The following is a 21,933-nucleotide window of genomic DNA, read 5'->3' as shown; positions in this document are numbered from 1 at the left end:
TACAAACAAAAAAAAGGCTGGGATGAGACACACTGATAACTACCCATCCCGTCTGTTCATTAGTCTTGCTTAAACGTTTGTAGATTTTCGCGTTGGGTTAAAAAAGTTGTTAGTTCAATAATTCTTAAAAATTTTAAAACTACCAACAATATTTTTCATATAAAGAAATAGTTTGGTTTATAAATCTAGTTTAGTTAAATATATTTTTCGTCGAAAACAGGTTTTTACCAATTTTAGTAGCATTTCTTCCATTTTTACAAATTGGATTAATGAAATTAATTTGAAAGATATCAAGAACCGAACATCACTTTTTACCAAATTTGCGTACTATTTTTTATAGATTTTATGAAAAAATGGACTATTTTATTTTTATAAACAAACTTATGATTATGAATATCGAAAATAATATTTTCTGTGAGATAAACAAAGTTTAAAGCCAATATCTCAAAGATTTGAAAAGATATTTGAGTAAAAAATCAATTTTGAAAACTTTTATTAGTTTTTTTTCTAGGTTTTGATTGTTTGTAAAAAAAACTGTCAATATGATTTTTCTCAAATTTTACCGAATGTTGAAAAAATATTTTTAATAAGTTAAAATTAATTGGAAGCCATTATCTTAAATTTTTTAAATGATATTCGAGTCAAAATTCAATTTTTAACAACTTTGAGTAATTTTTGTTTAGGTTTTTTTTATAAAAAAAACTGTCAATTCTATTGTTCTCAAAATGCTATCAGATGTTAAAAACGTTAATTCCCGTTGCACAAAATTGCTTTGGAGATAAAATCATTTTCGAGGTGACATATTTTTGTTTTAGTTTGTTTTGGTTTATAAAAAAACCGTTAATTGTGTTTTTTTTCATATTATCTTTATAATAAAATTTATTTGAAGTCTATATCTCTTCTGGTTCTTCAGCTATTGACGACGAAAAAAACGTAGTGAACGCACAGACGTACGATCGTACGTACACACGCACCTTGAAACGTCGAGAAATGTCAAAAGTTTCAATTTGACAATCACTTCCTGTGGAAAGTTAATGAAAGAAACTGTAGTATGGCACTCATAATTCATTCGTATGGGCGCATCCATACATTTAATAAGAGGGGTAACATAAAGATGATTTTTGAGCAAAGCTTAAGAATGTTCTTTAATGTACTCTAAATAAGGCTGACAAAATTCTAGTGTGGCACTCACAAATTAAACCTTGCAGAATCTCTTTTTTACTTCAGTTTTCGAGAGATTCAAAGCTTTTATATTAAATTACTAGCAAACCCGGCGAACTCCGTTTCGCCACCATATGGCTTCGTTTTTTGTAACATTTCGTTCGGGGATTAAAAGATGAAGACAAATTATTATTTTTTTCTTTTATATTTGAAAAGGAAAAATTTTATTTCATTTGACAACAATAATGAATTCATTTCGATAACAAAAATGAAATGAATCCAAAGTAAATACTGAATGGAAGCGTTATACTTGTCCGCAAATCCTGGTAACTCCAGAGAGTTCAAGAACTCCGTTGGATAATTTACTACAACATCAGGATTTTTTTATTGAATCAACTGATTTGTATGTCACCAAATAGCCAGTGATTTTTGATTGAATGGTGAAATTCAGTGCGTGTACATCATTATTCTTTGCGGCGAGAATTGCTCGTTGACTTAACCCAGCATAATTCTGATTATTCTCACTAATGTTTGGGAAACATTTCCAATAAGAGCTACTTGAGAGTCTAAAAATCGGCAAAAGTCGTTGGTAAGAGTAATTAATCCAGTTGTCGCATCAACTGGCACTTTTCCATTTCTAACAGCAACAATTGTTTAGAAAATTGTGAAGCACTTTGATCATTATGAAGAGAACTCTCATTTTAGTGGTTAGAGATAATTATTATCGATAACATATTATAAAGTGTTTCCTTTAGGCAAGAATTCAATTCACACGCCGCCGTTCCTCGGGGAATCGCTGGCAACGTCTGTATATGGTTGACTAAAAAAGGTTCCCAAAAGTAAGCTTTGGTGTAGAATATAAACTTTTGAAACATCAAAAAATTTTAAAAAAATTTTATTCCATAAATCGGAACTTTTACAATAACTTTCTATGGGAAGCTAAACGGACATCGCCACTTTTCTGTTGAGTTTGTTCCTGAATTTTGTCTGCTATAAACTTCACGGACCCCGAGACCTTTCCAACGAATGCAAAACCGTGGAATTAAAGCGACAGAAAGGAAAACATGACTTATTTTTATATTATAGATTAGATATGAAAGGTTGATAGGTTTTCAATAAGCCATTCATTTAAAGGCAAGTTAATCAATATCAAGTTGGCGAACTCTTATTCACTAACTCTTTTTCTTTTTAAGATCCTGAATATTTGCCCTTTCTGTCAGAAAAGATCTTATGAAAATAATTTAAAGCTTTATATACTAAAGTTTTTTCAAGTTCTTAATTGTGTGAAAACAAAGATTTTTTGACAGCAGTATTTGGTAAAAATATTTAAGTGGTCAAAAGTTGATAAATACATATGTGTTACGCAATTGGAATAGGCCTGGATTTCCGATTTATATTGTGTTCTTGGTCCCGTCCTCAGTTAAAAGTACACTTTTAGCAACAAAGTGGAAATCACTAAATAAAAATCTAATGTTATGTACATACATATGTACATACACACATATACTAAATAAATGATTTAAAACATAGGGGAGTCATATCTAATAATGGAAAACGATTAGACTTTAGTTCAAGGGAACTACTACGAAAATTAACAAACAAAAATCTCACAGAGGGGGTCAAGACCCACAAGCCCCGCTATTGTGCACGTGAAATCAAACAGATTTCAAAGATTCTTCAAAAGTTTTATGAAATCCTAAAGTATTGGATTGTAGATTTGAAAAACATTACGAATTTAATCGAAAAGAACTGCTTTATGAATTTAGATAGCCTCAAAAGGCCTTGTATATTTGTTGTTTTTTGTTCCGAATTTTAAAAAGTAATATTTCGAAAACCTTACATGATTGAGTAATTTTGTAGTCGGTTATGAATTAAGGCTATCAAAACCGATTGGAAAAGTGAAATTTTATTGCCAGGAACAAAACCGAGGTATTATTTGGGAACCTTTTTTTCATTTTTTATGATATCATTCATTATCCTCAAAATGGGAACGATGTAAAGTTATAGTCGTATAAGATTTAGACAAAATAGTTGGAATTTTTTTTGAAATTTTTTTGGATCACTAGGTGCAAACTATTTGAAAGACTTTTTACATAAACGTACTGAAATAAACACCTGCATGATGCATGAAGTGTCTCACAAAGAGGTTCTGTAGAATTTATAATAATTTACAAAACAAAACTAATCAAAGAACTTGAATTCCTTCTTCCTGTAGGGTCTTCTTTTTAGTTCGTCTGAATGTCTAACATGTCCCACAGATTTGATAAGATTATGGCAACATGAGACGCAACGTGTGTATGGTGATAAGCTCATAGATGACAAGGACATCGATAGTTTCTCGAAAATGCAACACGATATTATAAAAAAATCATTTGAAGAATTGGATGAAACGGTGATATTCGAGAAACCAAATATTTATTGCCACTTCGCTGGAGGAATTGGTGAACCTAAGTACATGCCCATAACGGGATGGACTGAGCTTCATAAACTCCTTCAGGAAGCAATGTCTTCGTATAACGATTTAGTTGCTGCAATGAATTTGGTGCTCTTTGAGGATGCAATGATGCATGTCTGCAGGTAAAATAAATTGTTTGAGCACTGTAAAGAACTTTTAAAAAGTTTTATATTTTTTGTACTAGGATAAACCGAATTCTAGAGTCACCGAGAGGAAGCGCACTTCTCGTTGGTGTTGGAGGAAGTGGTAAGCAGTCTCTAGCAAGACTGGCTGCATTTATATCTACACTAGAAGTCACCCAAATTCAGCTCAAGAAGGGTTATGCAGTAAATGATCTCAGGGTTTGTATATTCTTAACTTCAAAGGTCGTAAATTATTTTAATTACTTATTTTTATGTTATTTAGGGTGAGTTTGCAGGTCTTTACCTCAAAGCGGGCTTGAAAAACGTGGGGATAATGTTTCTGATGACAGACGCACAGATTCCTAACGAAAACTTTTTGGTTCTGATAAACGATATGCTGGCAACTGGAGAAATACCCGAATTATTTCCTGATGACGAAATAGAAAACATAATAGCTGGAGTACGCAATGAAGTGAAAGGAGCCGGCATGGTGGATAATCGCGACAATTGTTGGAAGTTCTTTATAGATCGCGTTCGAAAGCAGTTAAAGGTTGTCCTGTGTTTCTCACCAGTCGGATCAACCCTACGTGTAAGAGCTCGAAAATTTCCCGCCATTATCAATTCAACATCTATCAATTGGTTCCATGAGTGGCCGCAAGAAGCTCTTATATCGGTTGCCATGAACTTCCTGCAACAGACCGATGTTTTACCAGAGAATCACAGAGATTCAGTGGCTAAATTTATGGCCTACGTCCACACATCCGTGAATAGCATGTCAAAGTTATACCTTCAAAACGAAAGACGGTTTAACTACACAACACCTAAAAGCTATCTGGAACAGATTAGTCTCTACACAAAACTTCTCAATAACAAACACAAGGATCTACAAAGCAAAATCTTACGCTTAGAAAATGGTCTCGATAAATTACGTAGTACTGCTGATCAAGTTGCTGATTTAAAGGTAAAGCTTGCCGTTCAAGAAGTTGAGCTCAAGGAGAAAAACGATGCTGCAGACGCTCTTATCCAGATAGTGGGAATTGAAACCGAAAAGGTGCAAACTGAAAAAGCTGTTGCTGATGAAGAGGAAATGAAGGTGGCTATGATAGCCGACGAGGTGACAAAAAAGCAAAAGGACTGCGAGGAGGATTTGTTGAAAGCAGAACCAGCTCTTTTGGCGGCGCAAGAAGCTTTAAATACCCTTAACAAAGCTAATTTGACGGAATTAAAATCCTTCGGATCACCGCCAGGGGCTGTAACTAACGTAACAGCAGCAGTTATGGTTCTCCTTGCACCAAATGGCAAAATTCCAAAAGATCGAACATGGAAAGCTGCCAAAATTGCTATGGCTAAGGTTGATGCATTCCTTGACGGACTTATTACCTATGATAAGGAAAACATTCATCCTGAAATCATTAAGGCTATACAGCCGTACTTGAAGGATGCAGAATTCGAACCAGAGTTTGTACGATCTAAGTCAGGCGCTGCCGCAGGTCTTTGTGCTTGGGTCATAAATATAATAAAGTTCTATGAGGTTTACTGTGATGTTGAGCCAAAGAGGAAAGCACTTGCTGCTGCGAATGCTGAACTTGCGGCAGCTCAAGAAAAACTGGCCGGTATTAAGCGGAAGGTTACGGTAAGTACAACCTTTATCGAAACTTAATTCATTTCACATAAGGCTGTGATATAAAGACTTTCAATTTTCATAATTTTTGTTAAAAACATTTTGCTTTGAACAGCTTTTCGTGAACAAATTATTTCCTACAAAAACACAGCAAGAAGCAGCAAAATATTAAGTAAAACCAAATTTTGTATCAATTTCAGTCACTTGAGGAACAATTGGCAAAACTAACAGCAGATTTTGAACAAGCTACAACCGATAAACTACGATGTCAACAAGAAGCAGATGCTACCCAGGCTACCATTCAGTTGGCTAATCGTTTAGTTGGAGGATTAGCAAGCGAAAATGTTCGCTGGGCTGAGGCCGTCAATAAGTATTTAAAGCTTTAAAATTATCTTTTTTTGAACATTTGACTGATTTAACTTTTAAATAGCTTCGTGAAACAAGGCATCACTCTCCCCGGTGACATTCTTCTCATAACTGCATTCATTTCTTATGTTGGTTGTTTCACCAAACAATTTCGAATAGATTTGATGACAAAAATGTGGCAACCCTACTTAAAGAATATTGATCCACCAATTCCGACTACAGAAAATCTGGATCCATTGAGTCTTTTGACGGATGATACAACCATTGCAGTTTGGACAAATGAAGGTCTGCCAAGTGATCGAATGTCAATGGAGAATGCAACAATTCTCTCGAATTCTGATCGATGGCCTTTGATGATTGATCCTCAATTGCAAGGTGTTAAATGGATCAAGCAAAAATATGAAGATCTGCTTAAAGTGATTCGCATGGGTCATCGTGGTTACTTGGATATAATTGAAAAAGCTATCGTGCAGGGAAGTACAGTTTTGATAGAAAACATAGACGAACAACTTGATCCGGTTTTAGATCCTCTGCTTGGAAGAGCCTTGATAAAGAAGGGAAAGTAAGTTGGAATGTAACACAATTATTTGAACTCTTAATTAAATGTGAATTATACTTTCAGAGCTATTAAGATTGGTGACAAGGAAATGGAATATAGTTCCAATTTCCGGTTGATTCTTCACACTAAGCTCGCCAATCCACATTATAAACCGGAAATGCAGGCCCAATCAACACTCATTAATTTTACAGTGACTCGAGATGGTCTTGAAGATCAGTTGTTGGCTGAAGTTGTCAAAGCTGAACGACCAGATCTTGAGGAGCTCAAAGCTGAATTGACAAAACAACAAAATGATTTTAAAATCATGTTAAAAGAACTTGAAGATGATCTTTTGTCAAGACTATCTTCAGCTGGAGCAAACATTTTGGGAGATACTGCTTTAGTTGAAAATTTGGAAACAACAAAGAGTACCGCATCAGAAATTGAAAGAAAGGTATAGTTTTGCTTTATAAGACAAAGTTTAAGAAAAGACAAAATAAAATTTGGTATTTTAAGGTGGCTGAAGCAAAGATTACATCTCAAGAAATAGACAAAGCCAGAGAGTATTATAGACCCGCAGCAGCTAGAGCTAGCCTTTTATACTTCATTTTGAATGAACTCAATACCATAAATCCAATTTATCAATTCTCATTGAAAGTAATACCATTTTTTAAATATACAAGTCAAGGGAAAATTTTTATACATACATATCTCTTGAACTTTTTAAGGCTTTCAGCGTTGTATTTCAAAAAGCTATTGCTAAAGCAGAGCCGGCTGAGACTGTTGCAGGCAGAGTTACAAATCTAATTGATTGTATTTCATACTCGGTCTTCCAATATACTTCACGAGGATTGTTCGAATGTGACAAGCTGATTTTTGCATCTCAAATGACATTTCAAGTAAGCTGAGCAGTTTGAAATTTGACTCTTTTTTTACAGATCTAATACAATTTTAAATGTTTAATTATCAGATTCTTCTTATGAGTGAAGAAATAACCTCCACAGAATTAGATTTTCTTTTGAGATTTCCAATTAAACCGCATGTTACAAGTCCTGTTGACTTCTTGTCAAACCAGTCTTGGGGTGGTATTTGTAGTCTTGCCTCGAAAGACGAATTCCGAAATCTTGACCGTGATATAGAGACATCATCTAAGCGATGGAAGAAACTTGTTGAATCTGAAATTCCAGAGAAAGAAAAATTCCCACAAGAATGGAAGAATAAGACAGCACTTCAAAGGCTTTGTATGATCAGAGCTCTGCGACCGGATCGAATGACATATGCTTTGGCGTAGGGTTTTTTTTTACTGCAGATGCATATGTAGACCACTTGAAAATTTTATAATTCTTTTCTTCCTTCAGAGATTTCATTGAAGAAAAGCTTGGTTCCAAATACGTTGAGAATCGAACAGTAGAATTCGCAAAATCATACGAGGAAGCCAGCCCATCAACACCTATCTTCTTTATTTTGTCACCTGGTGTAAATCCTTTGAAAGATGTTGAAGCTCTTGGCAAACAACTAGGATTCACCATGGACGATGGCAATTTTCATAATGTCTCACTTGGTCAAGGCCAAGAAGTTATTGCCGAAGCTGCAATGGATGAAGCCGCTAAAAATGGACATTGGGTTGTTCTGCAGAATATACATTTAGTTCGCAAGTGGCTGCCATCGCTTGAAAAGAAGTTAGAACACTATGCTGAAGGATCTCATCCGAATTATCGGGTATTTCTTAGTGCTGAGCCAGCAAGTTCAGCTGCGGCACATATTATACCACAGGTATGTACCTACGAAAATGAAAACCAGAGTTTGGAAATATATTTAATGATAACATTTACTCCACAGGGTATTCTTGAATCTTCTATTAAAATTACCAACGAACCACCAACTGGTATGATGGCAAATCTTCACAAAGCATTGGATAACTTCACGCAAGAAACCCTTGAAATGTCCTCCAAAGAAGCTGAATTCAAAGCAATCCTTTTCTCGCTCTGCTATTTCCATGCAGTTGTAGCGGAACGTCGTAAATTTGGGCCACAGGGATGGAATAAGATTTATCCATTCAATGTTGGTGATCTTAATATAAGTGTTTCAGTTTTGTATAATTACTTAGAAGGCAATGCTAAGGTTCCATGGGAGGATCTGAGATATCTCTTTGGAGAAATTATGTATGGTGGCCATATAACCGATGATTGGGATCGTCGCCTATGCATCAATTATCTCGAAGAGTACATGCAACCTGATTTGGTTGATGGTGAATTGTTTCTAGCACCAAGTTTTCCAGCTCCACCAAATACCGACTATGCCGGCTATCATGCTTACATAGATGAAAATATGCCAGCAGAGTCGCCGTATCTTTACGGTTTGCATCCAAATGCAGAAATTGGTTTTCTAACAATGCGAGCTGAGACTGTTTTTAGGACAGTGTTCGAGATGCAACCACGTGATGCCGGCTCAAGTGGTGGAGCAACTGTGACTCGTGAAGATAAAGTCAAACAGATTGTCGATGAAATTCTTGAAAAACTTCCCGAGGAGTTCAATATGATGGAAATAATGAATAAGGTCGAGGAGAGAACACCGTATGTCATTGTGGCCTTCCAAGAATGCGAACGAATGAATTATCTAACGAGCGAGATGAAACGAAGTTTGAAAGAGCTTGATTTGGGTTTGAAGGGTGAACTGACAATTACATCTGACATGGAAGAGCTAGAGAACGCTCTATTCTTAGACCAGGTACCGCCGATTTGGACACAACGTGCTTATCCTTCATTGCTTGGTTTGACTTCGTGGTTTGTGGATTTGCTTCTTAGGTTAAGAGAACTAGAGACGTGGTCAACCGATTTTGTGGTAAGGCTAAAATAAAAAAAAAAAAAAAATTTTCTCATATTACCGCACATATTTTCCTTAAGCTCCCTTCGTGCGTTTGGTTAGCTGGGTTTTTCAATCCCCAATCTTTGCTTACGGCAATCATGCAAAGTACAGCCAGGCGAAATGAATTACCATTAGATAAAATGTGTCTACAGTGTGATGTTACAAAAAAACAAAAAGAGGATTTCACGTAAGTTTCTTATAAATTATATGTTTTGTTAAACGGTTAAACAGATGTTTCAAAAAAGGTTCATATGGCAAAAAGTTGATACAACTATGAAATTTCACAAAAAGTTCTTCAAGAAAGAAGCAAAACTAAAACATTTTGAAAAATACATAGGTATCTTCAAAAGACATTCGGTAAGAATCGATTCCAAGAAATGTTGGTCTCTTGTGACACTTAAACCACCGAATAATGAGGATCAATGTTTGAAGATCGACAGATGATTTTTCTTTCTTTGTTTAAATTCACTTAAGGGAAGTTTGTAGTTGAAATATTTTCCGAGTAATTTTAGTTTACCTTACGACGATGTTCGAGTTGTTGAATTATTACACTTGCTATAAATTAACTTTATTATATTTCAATTGGAAATTCCGATTAAAGGCTGTGCTCAAGGAACATGAGCTCGAAGAATTTGTTTTCAAAGATTTGGAGAGGATTCTGGAAGCGGAAGCAGATGCAGGAAAAAGAAATGCAATTAAAATATTAGAAAAGAAATGCAAATCCCTTATTATAAATCGTATAGTCATCTAGAGTATATATAGAACAAATTAACGGCTAAGGAAATTTTGGTAAGCCTTAAACAAACTTATAAGGAAGACCTTTTGCGAAACAGCTTACTGAGCTTCAAGTGTTTAGAAGGAGGGGACATTTATCAACATCTCATTAAATTTGACAAATTCAATCGAGATTTGCGTTCAACAGGAGCAAATTTAGAAAATGCTGACGTTATTTTTCCCTAATACGTACATTGCCCCCTTCATTCATCGCACTGGTGACCTCTTTGGAAACGATGGAAATAGAGAATTTGTCAATTGATTTTGTCAAAAGTCGGATCCTAAATGAAACTAAAAAAAATCAGCTCCAGAAATTATTCCAGAATTAGTAGGAATGTATACGAAGAGTTCATTTTAAATGCTTTAATTGCGAAAAGCTTAGGCAGAAGCGAACAAAAAAAAAACAAAATGAAATAGAAATATGTTGGAAAAGCCAAAATAAGTACAACTGATGCTGAAAGATTACTTTTGTTGCACATTCAAAAATGCGTCTAGAAGCTGAAGCATTAAACTTTTACTTGGATTCCGAAGCAACCGACCACATGATCAATGAACAATATTTGATGAAGTGTAAGACATTGGAAAATCTAATTCAAATATCAGTTGCAAAGAGTAGAGTGCAAATTTATACGCTTATGAAAAAAAAATCGAAGAATTCGTAAAAGAATTATCTTGTAACTTGCTTGCTATTTGAAAGCTGGAATTGAAAGGTTTTTTGAAAACGGAAAGGCGCAAATTTGGAAAGGAAAAAATCTCTTGACTGAGGCTGTAAGCAATAGTAAGCTGTATGAAGTATGCATCGAAGTTCACAAATTTGGGTTTACTGACTTGCAGACTGGAATAAATTTAAAAGTGCCATTGGGGATGAGTTAAAATATTTGAAAGAAGCTCATACCTAAACGTTAACAAATCTTCCTGTTTCAAAGAAGCCATTGGCAATAAATGGGTATTTAAAATAAAAAGGGATCAATTTGAAAATATCAGCAAGTAATAAGCTCGTTTGGTTGCCAATGGTTTTGCCCAACGGATTGGTTTTGACTATACCGAAACATATGCAACTGTAGCTATACTAACGACTGTACGAGTAGTTTTAGCGGTAGCGAACAAAACTGGCATGTACATTCATCAAATGGATATGAAGTCGGCATTCTTGAAAGGCAACATAAATGAAGAAGTCTATAAGCGACAGCCGGAAGGTTTTAAAACAGGCAATCTCGTTTGCAAATTAAATAAATCGTTGTATGGTCTAAAACAAGTTTCAATAATGTGGAACGAGCGATTTCATAAACTTATCATTTCAATTGGTTTCAGAAGAACAAATTCCGACTATTGTCTTTATACAAGAATCAAGAAAGAAAATCAATTGTTCATATTGATTTATGTCGATGACCTATTAATCGTTGGAAAAGACTTGCAAGAAATGGACGACGTAAAGAAAGTTTCAAATAAAAGAAATGAATGAAGTTCAACATTTTCTTGGCATACACATCAAATGAAGTGTATGATGACGTGGAGTCAAAAAGAGTCTTTGAAGAAATTTTTGACAAGATTTGAAATGCAAGATGTCAAGGAAATTTCTACTCCAATAGAACACAATTAGCAAATACCCAAAGGTGACAAAATAAACACTAAATACCCTTACAGATAACTTATTGGGTTCCTGGTGTATGTGATGATGTCTATAGTCGTCCCGACTTGAGTGCATCGGTGAATTACTTCAGTCGCTTACTTCAAAGCTGTTACATAGGAGCTCACTGCAAACATTTGAAATGCGTTTTAAGGTATATCAAGAAAACCATAGACTTTTAGCTGGTTTATTCGAAGACAGATGACGGATTGCCTTAACAAGGTTACGCAAATACGGGGAAATGACACAAATGACCGAAATCTATCTCAGGGTATGTGTTTAAAATTTTTAATTGTACAGTTTAGTGGTGTTCCGGAAAACAAGAGTCAGTTAGCTTGTCTTCTGAAGCTAAATATGTAGCTTTATGTAATGCTGAATGCAAAGCAATCTGGCTAAAAGAACTACTTTGTGATCTTGGTATACAAGAAGACACCGTTAAAATATTCGAAGATAATCAAATATGCAGACAAATAGTAGAAGAACCAAAAGAGCACAAACGAATGAAGCATATCGACGTAAAACATAATTAAATAAGAGTTGCTATTCTATCTTCGAAGAATCAGATAGAAGATATGATGACAAAGGCTTCACCTCAAGCTCATCAAGTTGAGGAGGAGTGTTGAATTATTAACACTTGCTATAAATTAACTTAATTATATTCAACAAAAAATATCGAATAACTTAAATATTTGTTTGTCAATATAAGTTTTTGTTATGAATTACTTGTGAAATAATTCTACTGCTGTGCTGTTGTGTTCCCTCGAACAATAAATTGTTTGTACCATTCTCTTATAAAGGGCTATTTTTTTAAAGCTATAGGATAGTTTTTCAAAAAAACAATTCAGAAAAATGCATGAAATCTTTATTTGAATCAATAGTACGGTCCATATAATTTATGGTCTGAAGATTATTTCATGCAAATGTTGACCTTGACTGCGCCTCAAATGGTTCATCTTCATTTTTGGCATACCTTTTCCAACATTTCGGCCTGTATCTCACGACTAAATGCTTCAATATTGTCTTCCAATGCGTTAAATGAAGCGGGCTTTTCTGAATAGAGATGACCTTTAACATAGCCCCACAAAAAATAGTCTAAAGGCGTTAAATCGCACGATCTAGGCGGCCAATTAACCGGTCTCAAACGTGAAATAAAATGTTCAACGAACTCGCCTCTAAATAAGTCTATTGTTGGACCGTCTTGTTGAAACCACATGTCATGCAAGTCAAGCTCTTGTATTTTGGGCAAAAAAAGTTGAATATCATCTCACGGTAGCTCTCACCATTCACAGTACGTAACAATTTGCCAACCTATAAATTTCACCAAACTGTGACTTTTTCTGGATGCATTAGTAGCTCTTGCAATACTTCTGGCTGATATTCACTCCGAAATCGACAATTCTACTTATTTACGTACCCATTGAAACAAAGATGAGCTTCGTCGCTGAACAGATCTTCGGCAAACTTTCCAAGAGCCCATTTACCAAAAATTTTACGTTGCAATTTGTCGTTCGACTTCAATTTTTGCACCAGCTGTATTTTGAAAGGCATCGCACCTAAATCCTTTCGCAAAATTTTCCACGTTGTTGAGTAACAGAGGCCCAATTGCTGCGAACGCCGACAAATCGATAATAGATGGTCATCATCAACACTGGCCGATACAGCTGCGATATTTTCTTCAGTTCGAACTCTAATGCCCGACAATTTAAATTTAGTCCGAAATTTAGTCACAATAGCCCGAATAGCCGCTTCAGTGAGTTTTATACAAAATTATTAAATTTCAATATGAGAAATGTATGAAACGTTAAATACCTAACAAATTAACAATTTAAACGATTCAAGGCAAGATTATTGACACCAAAACAAGCGACTTAAAAACCAAATTTAATTTCTGACTGTTTTATTTTTTAAATATTGCACTATGCGTAATTTATGACTTTTATCATGAATATAGGTAATCAAAGGTAATTCAATCCTCAATTGACCCCCAAATTAGTTAACACCCGATGTTTTGTGCCATAGTTTTTGCATGCACATATTTACAAACAAATACAAAAATAAATGTTTAATGTTTAACCCTCAAGAACTCATATTTCGTCTAACGACCACTAAAAGTATCAATTACATGAACCATCAGACAATTCTGCTTTAATTAGTATATTTTCTTCAACAAGAATACCTACACTTCAAATTTTAACATACCTTGAAAAACTATTTGAAATTTTAAATCTGTCAGTTAATTAATTCCAAATACATTTTCTTAAACTCATACTTTATTCATAGCTCATATTATTAACATTTATTTAATTTTTATAGAACGGCACCTCGAGAAGGCGCCTACGTTCATGGTTTATTTATGGAAGGCGCCAGATGGGATATTCAATCAGGCATCATTATGGAATCACGACTAAAGGAACTTTATCCTCCAATGCCTGTTATAAATATTCGGGTAAGAAGAATGAATGAAAATAAAGAGAAGCAAAAAGAAGAAAACACTTTTGTTTGATATTCAGGAATGCAATATCAAATTTTGACTTTCAAAATAGAAAATATTATAATTACATGATTTTATTTCATATTGTTTATTTTTTTTCTAGGCTATAACGCAAGATAAGCAAGATCTGCGAAATATGTATGAATGCCCATTATACAAGACGCGAACAAGGGGTCCAACTTATGTTTGGACTTTTAATTTAAAAACAAAGGACAAGCCAGGCAAATGGACACTTGCCGGTGTTGGGCTACTTTTACAAACTTAAGTTTTTTTTCAATCATTATTGTGATAGAAATATTAGTCTAGTTTTCTGTTTATCAGTCATGAGGCTTTGATAAACAAACGTTTGTAGTTGTTTGCTTGAACGATGTTAAATATCTAAAATCAAAATTTTCAGATTGAGAGTTCAAGCTCTTGTTGAAAGTGAGATCATCATAATTGCACCTTAAGAAAATAAGAAATTAGGGAATATAACTTAAATTGTTTTAAAAACAAATAAATATCAGTATTTAGTACTTAGTTAACAAAACGTGCCGTGTGGATAGTTTCCGTTAATCATTTTGAACTTGTTATCAACGCAACAAAGCACCTCTAAGAACTTAATGCACAATGTTGTAATAAAACACTAATAAACTTAATGCAAAACATTGATTTTGAAGTTGAACACAAAGTTTTGCATACATTTGTGTTCATAAGTCAATCTTTACTTTAACTCTTTAACCTAAAGCAGTATGTTATTTAGCTAAGGTCCATCTACATTCGGTTTGGCTTTGGTTTTCGTCTGTTTGCTGTGATGATTTCAAAATTTAGTTATTTTTGTAGAATAACGTGTTGTCTATTTCCAAAAGTTATGCAATTATTTTGGTTAATTCTAAAACATTGTGAAGTTTCGGGAGTCAAAGTTAATCAATAGCCGTTAACATTTAAAAATGAATAAAACTTGATTACAATTTATAGTCACGTCATATGAGATTCGCATAGTCCGGTTTTTAACGTATATTCATGATTTTATGGTGATGGTTGTGAACTTTTAGAAGAAAGTCGTATACAAATTTACGAGCTCGAAGCTTTTATGTTTCAGATATTGTTTGTTGTTGTTTTATCATGATTAGGATTTCACAGTTTGCATTAACTTTTCGGAACCCTGTAAAATAGGCTTTTTAGAAAATTTAAAGATCAAGATCAAGATTGATTTCATATAATTTTAAAGGGAACTTGACCCAGATATATTAAATTAATTATTTATTTCACATCATTTAAAATTATTTTAAGTATCTGCAGCATTTTTTATGGTATTTTTTTGATCGCGATGCACTACTTAAGCCTAATAGGTTCAAAGATATATTATTTTTAATATTCATCATATCGTTCACTTGTCACCAAAATCGGAAAAATATGCAACACACATTTTAGAGCTCTAGAGAGAGACATCTTTATCTGTTAATAACTATCCTCACAGAAAGGTTAGGTTAGGTTAAGGTAGCTTTTGACGAGAAAACTAACACACTTAGATCAATGGTTGGACTGTTGTCATACCATATGGAAAAGAATAGTTCCACAGTTGCATTGTTAACGCTCTCTCGAATACTTAGTTTCCAGCTTAATTTCTTATCCAAAATAAGGCCTAGCTTTGTCTGAAAATTTAAGCGGTAAACTAGGAGAATTTTATATTTCTTAGTAAAGAGGACAAGCTCGGTTTTGTGAGGATTGAAGCCAAGTCAACACCTATCTGCTATGGTAGGGAGCTCGATTAAAGCAGTTTGTATTATGTAGTCTCTTCATTGTGTTAAAATACTAATTAGTTTGAAGCCGATATCGAAAATTGAGTCGAAAATAAATTTTAACCAACTTTTAATAAAGTTGATTTTTAGGTTTTTTTTTAACTTCTCATTAGGAAGTTATTGTAATGGGTCCGATTTGTCGACGTTTCAAGGTCCATAGAGTCGAAATAAAAGATTTTTAGAAAGATGTACGTGCGTGTGATGTGTATGTGCGTTCGCGATGTTTTTTCGTTATACGGATAATAAGGCAGAAAGATGCAAAAGAGCTCTCAAGAAAATTGCGTGGGTGGTATAAGTCAATATCTTCCTCTGTTCTCCTGATAGTTCAGTTCATTTTTTTCAGTATTTTGTTGCTTTTATGGGTTTTCGTGTTTTTTAAAATTGAAATTTTATCAAAATGAGCTACAATTATTTTCATTTGATAAAATAAGTTTGTTTTTCACCAATTTTAGGGTATTATTCTGAAAGTTTTTATATATAAAGACCATTAACAAACGTTTAAAACAAAATTTAGCGCAAAATTATATATATATTTTTGCAGTCAATGCCTTTATTTATCCTCTACATATCGAGAAAAGAGCATCACTTTTTATCAATTTTGTGTAGTTTTTTCGTAGATTTAAATTTTTATGAAAAAACAGACGGTTGGTTACTGAATGTTAAAATCAACATATTTTATAAGATGCAATTAGTTTGAAGCCGATATCATTAATTTTTGAAAATTGAGTAGAAAAGTTTTGTATTGTTCTCAAATTTTTTTATTTTTGTATTATTGGGCAGGTTCAGCCAATATAAGGGATTTCATTTGCATTCTTTGAACGAGCATTTTGACTAAGGCAATTAGTTAGTTTTTCAAGTTTCTACTTTAAGTTCATAGTACAAAAACGACCAAACAAAATTATTGTCAACAAAACACTCCTCAGGCAAGCTACAATTCCATCACGATTTTTATTTTGTATTGTAAAAAAAAGTATTACTTATTTCTTTTCCAAATTGAGAAGGGACACTTTTACAGAACTAATGAAATGAAGTTGTGCAGAAAATTAATAAACCACAGAGTAATAAAGTTCAGCTTTCAGTTAATTGAAAAAACATGATGAACTGTCATGTTGATAGAAGTAGACTTGACTTGATAGTTAGGGAGATTTTTCTTGACTAACTTTCCAGTCAACTTTCCCAATAAAGCTGCCTTAATTGGAAGGTAATTTTTTGGCAGCTGATGACCACAACTTATCCCTTCCAAATAAATTATATGGTGTTTTTGAAAATTACAAATCTTTATCTTTTAGATACAATTTAAATCAATTAGGACCTGACTTAGTTTTTGTAATTTGATAACTCACGGATATTCGATTCACTCTATAACCAGTTGTGTAAAACCTTGAATGTAATTCCTTTATGGCTTTAGAGTTGATTTGTAATTTAGATTCAGAGTCATACTCCGATTCATTCTCAGAAAAACTCAGAAATATCCGTTTTCATCACTATTGTCATAAACTTACTGTTTATAAGTATAACAAAACCTTCAACCTACAATTTCATAATACTTACTTAAGGTGGCGCTACAGTCCGGGGCGGACCTGGGCCTCAACCAACAAGCGTCTCCAGCCAGCTCGGTCCCTAGCTAGCTGTCTCCAGTTTCGCACGCCAAGTTGGTTGAGGTCCTCTCCCACCTGCGTGCGCCACCTGAGTCGCGGTCTTCCTCTACTGCGCCGTCCCTCGGGATTGGATTCGAAGACCTTCCGGGCTGGAGCGTTGATGTCCATCCGCTCTACATTACCTAGCCATCTAAGCCGTTGGACTTTAATTCTGCTAACTAGATCAGTGTACAGTTCGTCGTTATATCTTCTCCTCCATCTATGCGTACGGGACCAAAAATCACCCGAAGAATTTTTCTCTCGAAGCATCCTAAGACGCTCTCATCTTTCTTTGACAATTTCGTAATAAGATCAAAAATTGCTTCCATACCGTTTTGGGCTTTTTCGTTAAGAACCGTTTTATGTTCTTTTGAAGTTAATGTATGCAAATGAAGACTTACAACTTACAAGTTTTTTTTTTGAAAAATAAGTACAATTTTCAAACGGAATATTGAAGTAAGGGCTTGCAGACTTTTTGAAATCATCACCAATTATATTGAAAAAAAAAACTACTTCATGAATAAAAACAGCCTCAAAAAGTTTATTAATAGTTTTTATTTTATATCGCAAGAACCTGACGTGGTAGATTAATTTTGAAGTCGGATTCAAAGTAAGGCCATCAAAAACCTTACAAAACTGCATTGTCTTAATTTGGGTCAAGCCGTTAAAAAACACTTAAAATTAAAAAAAAATATGTTCGTATAAATTTCATGTATATTTTCTTATAGTCCTTAAATTTAAGAGCTAGTGCAGGTGACCTAACTTACGTAGTCATCACCTTATGCATACCTATTAATCTATTATTATAAAAATGATTTACTGTACCTGTATGTTTATACAACCCTACTATTATAATTGATATTTAGGCTGATAAAATGTCCAGGTATCTAAACTACCTAATGAGTAAAATTCTTATAAAATATTCTTACTCACCCATTTGATAAAAATTCCTAACAGAAAACATCAATACTTGTAATAGGTAACAGGTAGCAACTTCGTATAATCAACAATAAATAATACCTAATCAATCACCACCTTTTATATGCTTATTTGTCTTTTATCTTTTGAAACAATATTTATACTATACGCATACATGATTGACAAACATTTATTTTAAAAATTCAGCTATCCAACTGTTAATTATCTTTCAAATTGTTAATTACCTTCTAAGTATCTAATATTGTTATTTAAAAAACTGTTAAGAAAATAAAAACCTTATCTATAAATGATGAAGACTGCGTTTATTTTTATACTTATAACCAACAAAAACCCCTTTCAAATCATCTTCAATAAAGGTAGTCCTATACAATACATATCTATATTTTGCAGATAAGCCTAAAGATGGACTCCGCCGCGTCGGTCGCGTCGGGCCGGCCGGCCGGCCGGTCGCTGCCCGTTTACATATCTTTATTACATTCCATTCAAAATATTTACCTACATTTCATTGGAATACCTTTACCTACCTTCATCAATATGGTAAAATCTTTTTAATCTTTAAAAGTTGCCGCGCGATACGATGGTGAACGTGACTTGACTCTGAGTTCGAATGAATGTCTTAATGATCATAATCAATATAATCTCATATTATGATAAAGAAACAAAAAAAGCGTTTAAAATCTAACGCACCCCATTTAACATCATTAAAGTATCTCTCAATGACTTGTGGTACCTACACAACATACGGTCATCGTTTGTGGTTGCTTTTGTTTATTCAATGAGAGAAAGTCACCTCTCTTATTATTATTGATTTCATTCAAAGAAAAACAAAAAGGTAGTAGGTTCACATAAATGTAATAAAAAAACAAGAAAAACAACAAAAACAAAAAATGCAAGAAATACATCAACGTCACGAAGTGTTTAATTTGTCGTAAATCATTTTTTATCACCAAAGAATCTCTAACTACATTTTCTCCTCTTTTCTCTCTCTGTTTATAAATAATTCATCGTGCTACAATTATTATTAATTTCATATCTCGTTCGATCTCTGAATACTTGGAATCGAACTTGTTATTTTGTTACACTCCGAATCAATAAATGTAAGTCATACTTTCGTCGTTTTTATTGTAAATGGGAGGAGCAATGAAGTAAAACACGATGTGATACTTTCATGTTATAGGTCTTGGGTTCAATCCCGGCTTGTGACACCTATATTATATATATATTATATATTATATTAGTCAAAAAGTAAAATTACAGATAAGGTGTTTTTCTTTTTTAGTTTAGAAAAGAGTTCTTTATAGATTCTGGGCATTAAGAGCATGTTCTTATCAACCTACAAGGAAAGTGTGTTTTGTTTGAGAAATATTTTTGAAACACAATACAACACTTAGATGTCACTATTTTACAACAAACTTCTCCATCTAGCTCGGTCCCTAGCTAGATGTCTCCAGTTTCGCGCTCCAAGTTGGGTGAGGTCACCTTCCACTTGTGCGCGCCACCTGATCCGCGGTCTTCCTCTACTGCGCTGTCCTTTGGGTGCGGATTCGAAGACTTTCCGGGCCGGAGCATTGGTTTACATGCGCTCTACGCGACCCAACCATCTAAGTCGTTGGACTTTTACTCTTCTGGCTAAGTCTACGTCGCTGTACAGCACGAACAGTTCGTCGTTCCATCTTCTCCTCCACATCCCTTCGATGCATACGGGACCGTAGATCACACGAAGAACTTTTCTCTCGAAGCGACCAAAGTTTCTTTCATCCGCTTTTGTCATGGTCCATGCTTCTGCACCGTATAGCAGGACGGGGATGATAAGGGTCTTATATAGCAATACTTTGGTCCCTCGAGAGAGGACTTTACCACTCAATTGCTTTCTCAGTCCAAATAAACAGCGGTTAGCAAGAGTTATTCTGCGTTTGATCTCAGCGCTGGTGATGTTTTCTGCGTTTACAGCGGAGCCTAGGTAGACGAAGTCCTTGACTACCTCAAAGTTACGTCTGTCGATTGTGACGTTTTGACCAAAACGTCGATGTTGTATGTTCTTTCTAGACGACAGCATGTACTTTGTTTTGCCCTCATTAACTGTTAAACCCATTTTTGCCGCCTCTGCCTCAATACTCACAAAAGCCCCATTGACATCACGCTGAGTTCTTCCGATTATGTCAATGTCATCAGCATATGCCAGTAATTGGACAGACTTTTGAAAGATAGTGCCTCTAAGGTTGACGTGTGAGCTCTGCACTATTCTTTCAAGCACGATGTTAAAAAAATCGCATGACAGCGCATCACCTTGTCTAAAACCTTTTTTGACATCGAAAGGTTCTCTTAAGTAGTTTCCAACCTTTATGGAGCAGCGTGAATTCTCCATGCTCATCCTGCATAAACGGACAAGTTTAGCAGGGATGCCAAAACTAGACATGGCTCTGTACAGCTCGTCCCTGTAGATGCTTTCATATGCGGCCTTGAAATCGATGAAAAGATGGTGGGTGTCGATTTGGTGTTCTTGAGTTTTTTTCCAGGATCTGCCGTAATGTGAATATTTGATCAACTGTGGACTTTCCTGGTCTAAAACCACACTGATAAGGACCTATCAGGTTGTTGACGATGGGCTTTAGACGTTCACATATTACGGCAGAGAAGATTTTATTGGCGATGTTAAATAGACTTATCCCTCTATAGTTGGTGCAGTTTAGAGGGTCTCCTTTTTTCAAACTCTTAACAAGCTAAAAACACGTTCAGAACGAAAAAAGAAACACGAATTTGAAGCTTTGAACGTTCAAAGATAAATAAGAAACAACATTTTTTGTTTGACAGTCCAGGTTCTGGTCTGAACTGAAAAAGAAAATCAACTATTATGTGACGACAAAATGTTATATCTAGAACTCAACTTATTGTATTAGGATGATTGGGTTTGTTAGTCACTTCGGATCACAATGACTAACCTAAATTTATAATCAAAACAATCAATAGTGAAGATACTTTTAATACCCAACAACAAAGCAATGCAGAAGTATTACAACCATTACTTAAAAGTGAAATCGAAAAAAAAATCGGAAAATTTTCATTGACCAACTGGTTGAGAGATATTTCCAACAGGTTTTGGTCATACAGAAAGTCCCAACTCAATTGACAAAATCTAATATAATTATCATACACAAAAAAAGGTAAAAAAAAACAATAATAATAAATATAAACCTATAAACATAATATCTCCAATTTAAAAGGTTTTTGCGAAGAACATTATACAATAAAAAAAAGCACTGTATGCTTTAAAACAGAATCTATCCGACCAGAATTTGAAATTTTACGAAGTGTAAGACAAGGAGATCTTCTCTCACCAGCGCTTTTTTCCGCAACCCTCGAAGAGATCCTTAGGCAGTTAGATTGGGAAGAAATAGGATTAAAAAATGGGAAACAAGAAAATATATGTTCGATTCAACAGTGCTCCCAGTTTTAATAGATTATTTATTTACTGTTTCCAGCAATTGGGAACATTTTGGGAAAGAATTCAGGAATGAAGCCTTTTAAAGTACAGTTGCTACTAAAATTGAAGCCGAAC

General features: G+C 34.4%; 1 protein-coding gene across 1 annotated transcript in view; it reads left to right on the top strand.

Annotated features, from left to right (window-relative positions):
- LOC129940068 (dynein beta chain, ciliary) overlaps positions 1–18,667 on the top strand; it is a 47,111-nt gene extending 28,444 nt beyond the window's left edge. Inside the window, exons 14-27 of the mRNA XM_056048300.1 lie at positions 3,377–3,738; positions 3,801–3,957; positions 4,022–5,371; positions 5,560–5,729; positions 5,790–6,287; positions 6,348–6,717; positions 6,780–6,920; positions 6,992–7,162; positions 7,234–7,550; positions 7,622–8,036; positions 8,103–9,104; positions 9,167–9,315; positions 13,843–13,975; positions 14,124–18,667. Of these exons, the coding sequence (XP_055904275.1) occupies positions 3,377–3,738; positions 3,801–3,957; positions 4,022–5,371; positions 5,560–5,729; positions 5,790–6,287; positions 6,348–6,717; positions 6,780–6,920; positions 6,992–7,162; positions 7,234–7,550; positions 7,622–8,036; positions 8,103–9,104; positions 9,167–9,315; positions 13,843–13,975; positions 14,124–14,285 (5,397 nt within the window). The 3' untranslated portion in view covers positions 14,286–18,667. The remainder of the gene's footprint in view (positions 1–3,376; positions 3,739–3,800; positions 3,958–4,021; positions 5,372–5,559; positions 5,730–5,789; positions 6,288–6,347; positions 6,718–6,779; positions 6,921–6,991; positions 7,163–7,233; positions 7,551–7,621; positions 8,037–8,102; positions 9,105–9,166; positions 9,316–13,842; positions 13,976–14,123) is intronic.
- Positions 18,668–21,933: the final 3,266 nt, after the last annotated feature.

This window comes from Eupeodes corollae, chromosome 1 (genome assembly GCF_945859685.1).
Source record: "Eupeodes corollae chromosome 1, idEupCoro1.1, whole genome shotgun sequence".
Classification (NCBI taxonomy): domain Eukaryota; kingdom Metazoa; phylum Arthropoda; class Insecta; order Diptera; family Syrphidae; genus Eupeodes; species Eupeodes corollae.
The sequence above is the reverse complement of the archived record's forward strand: the minus strand, read 5'-3'. Positions and strand labels throughout refer to the sequence as shown.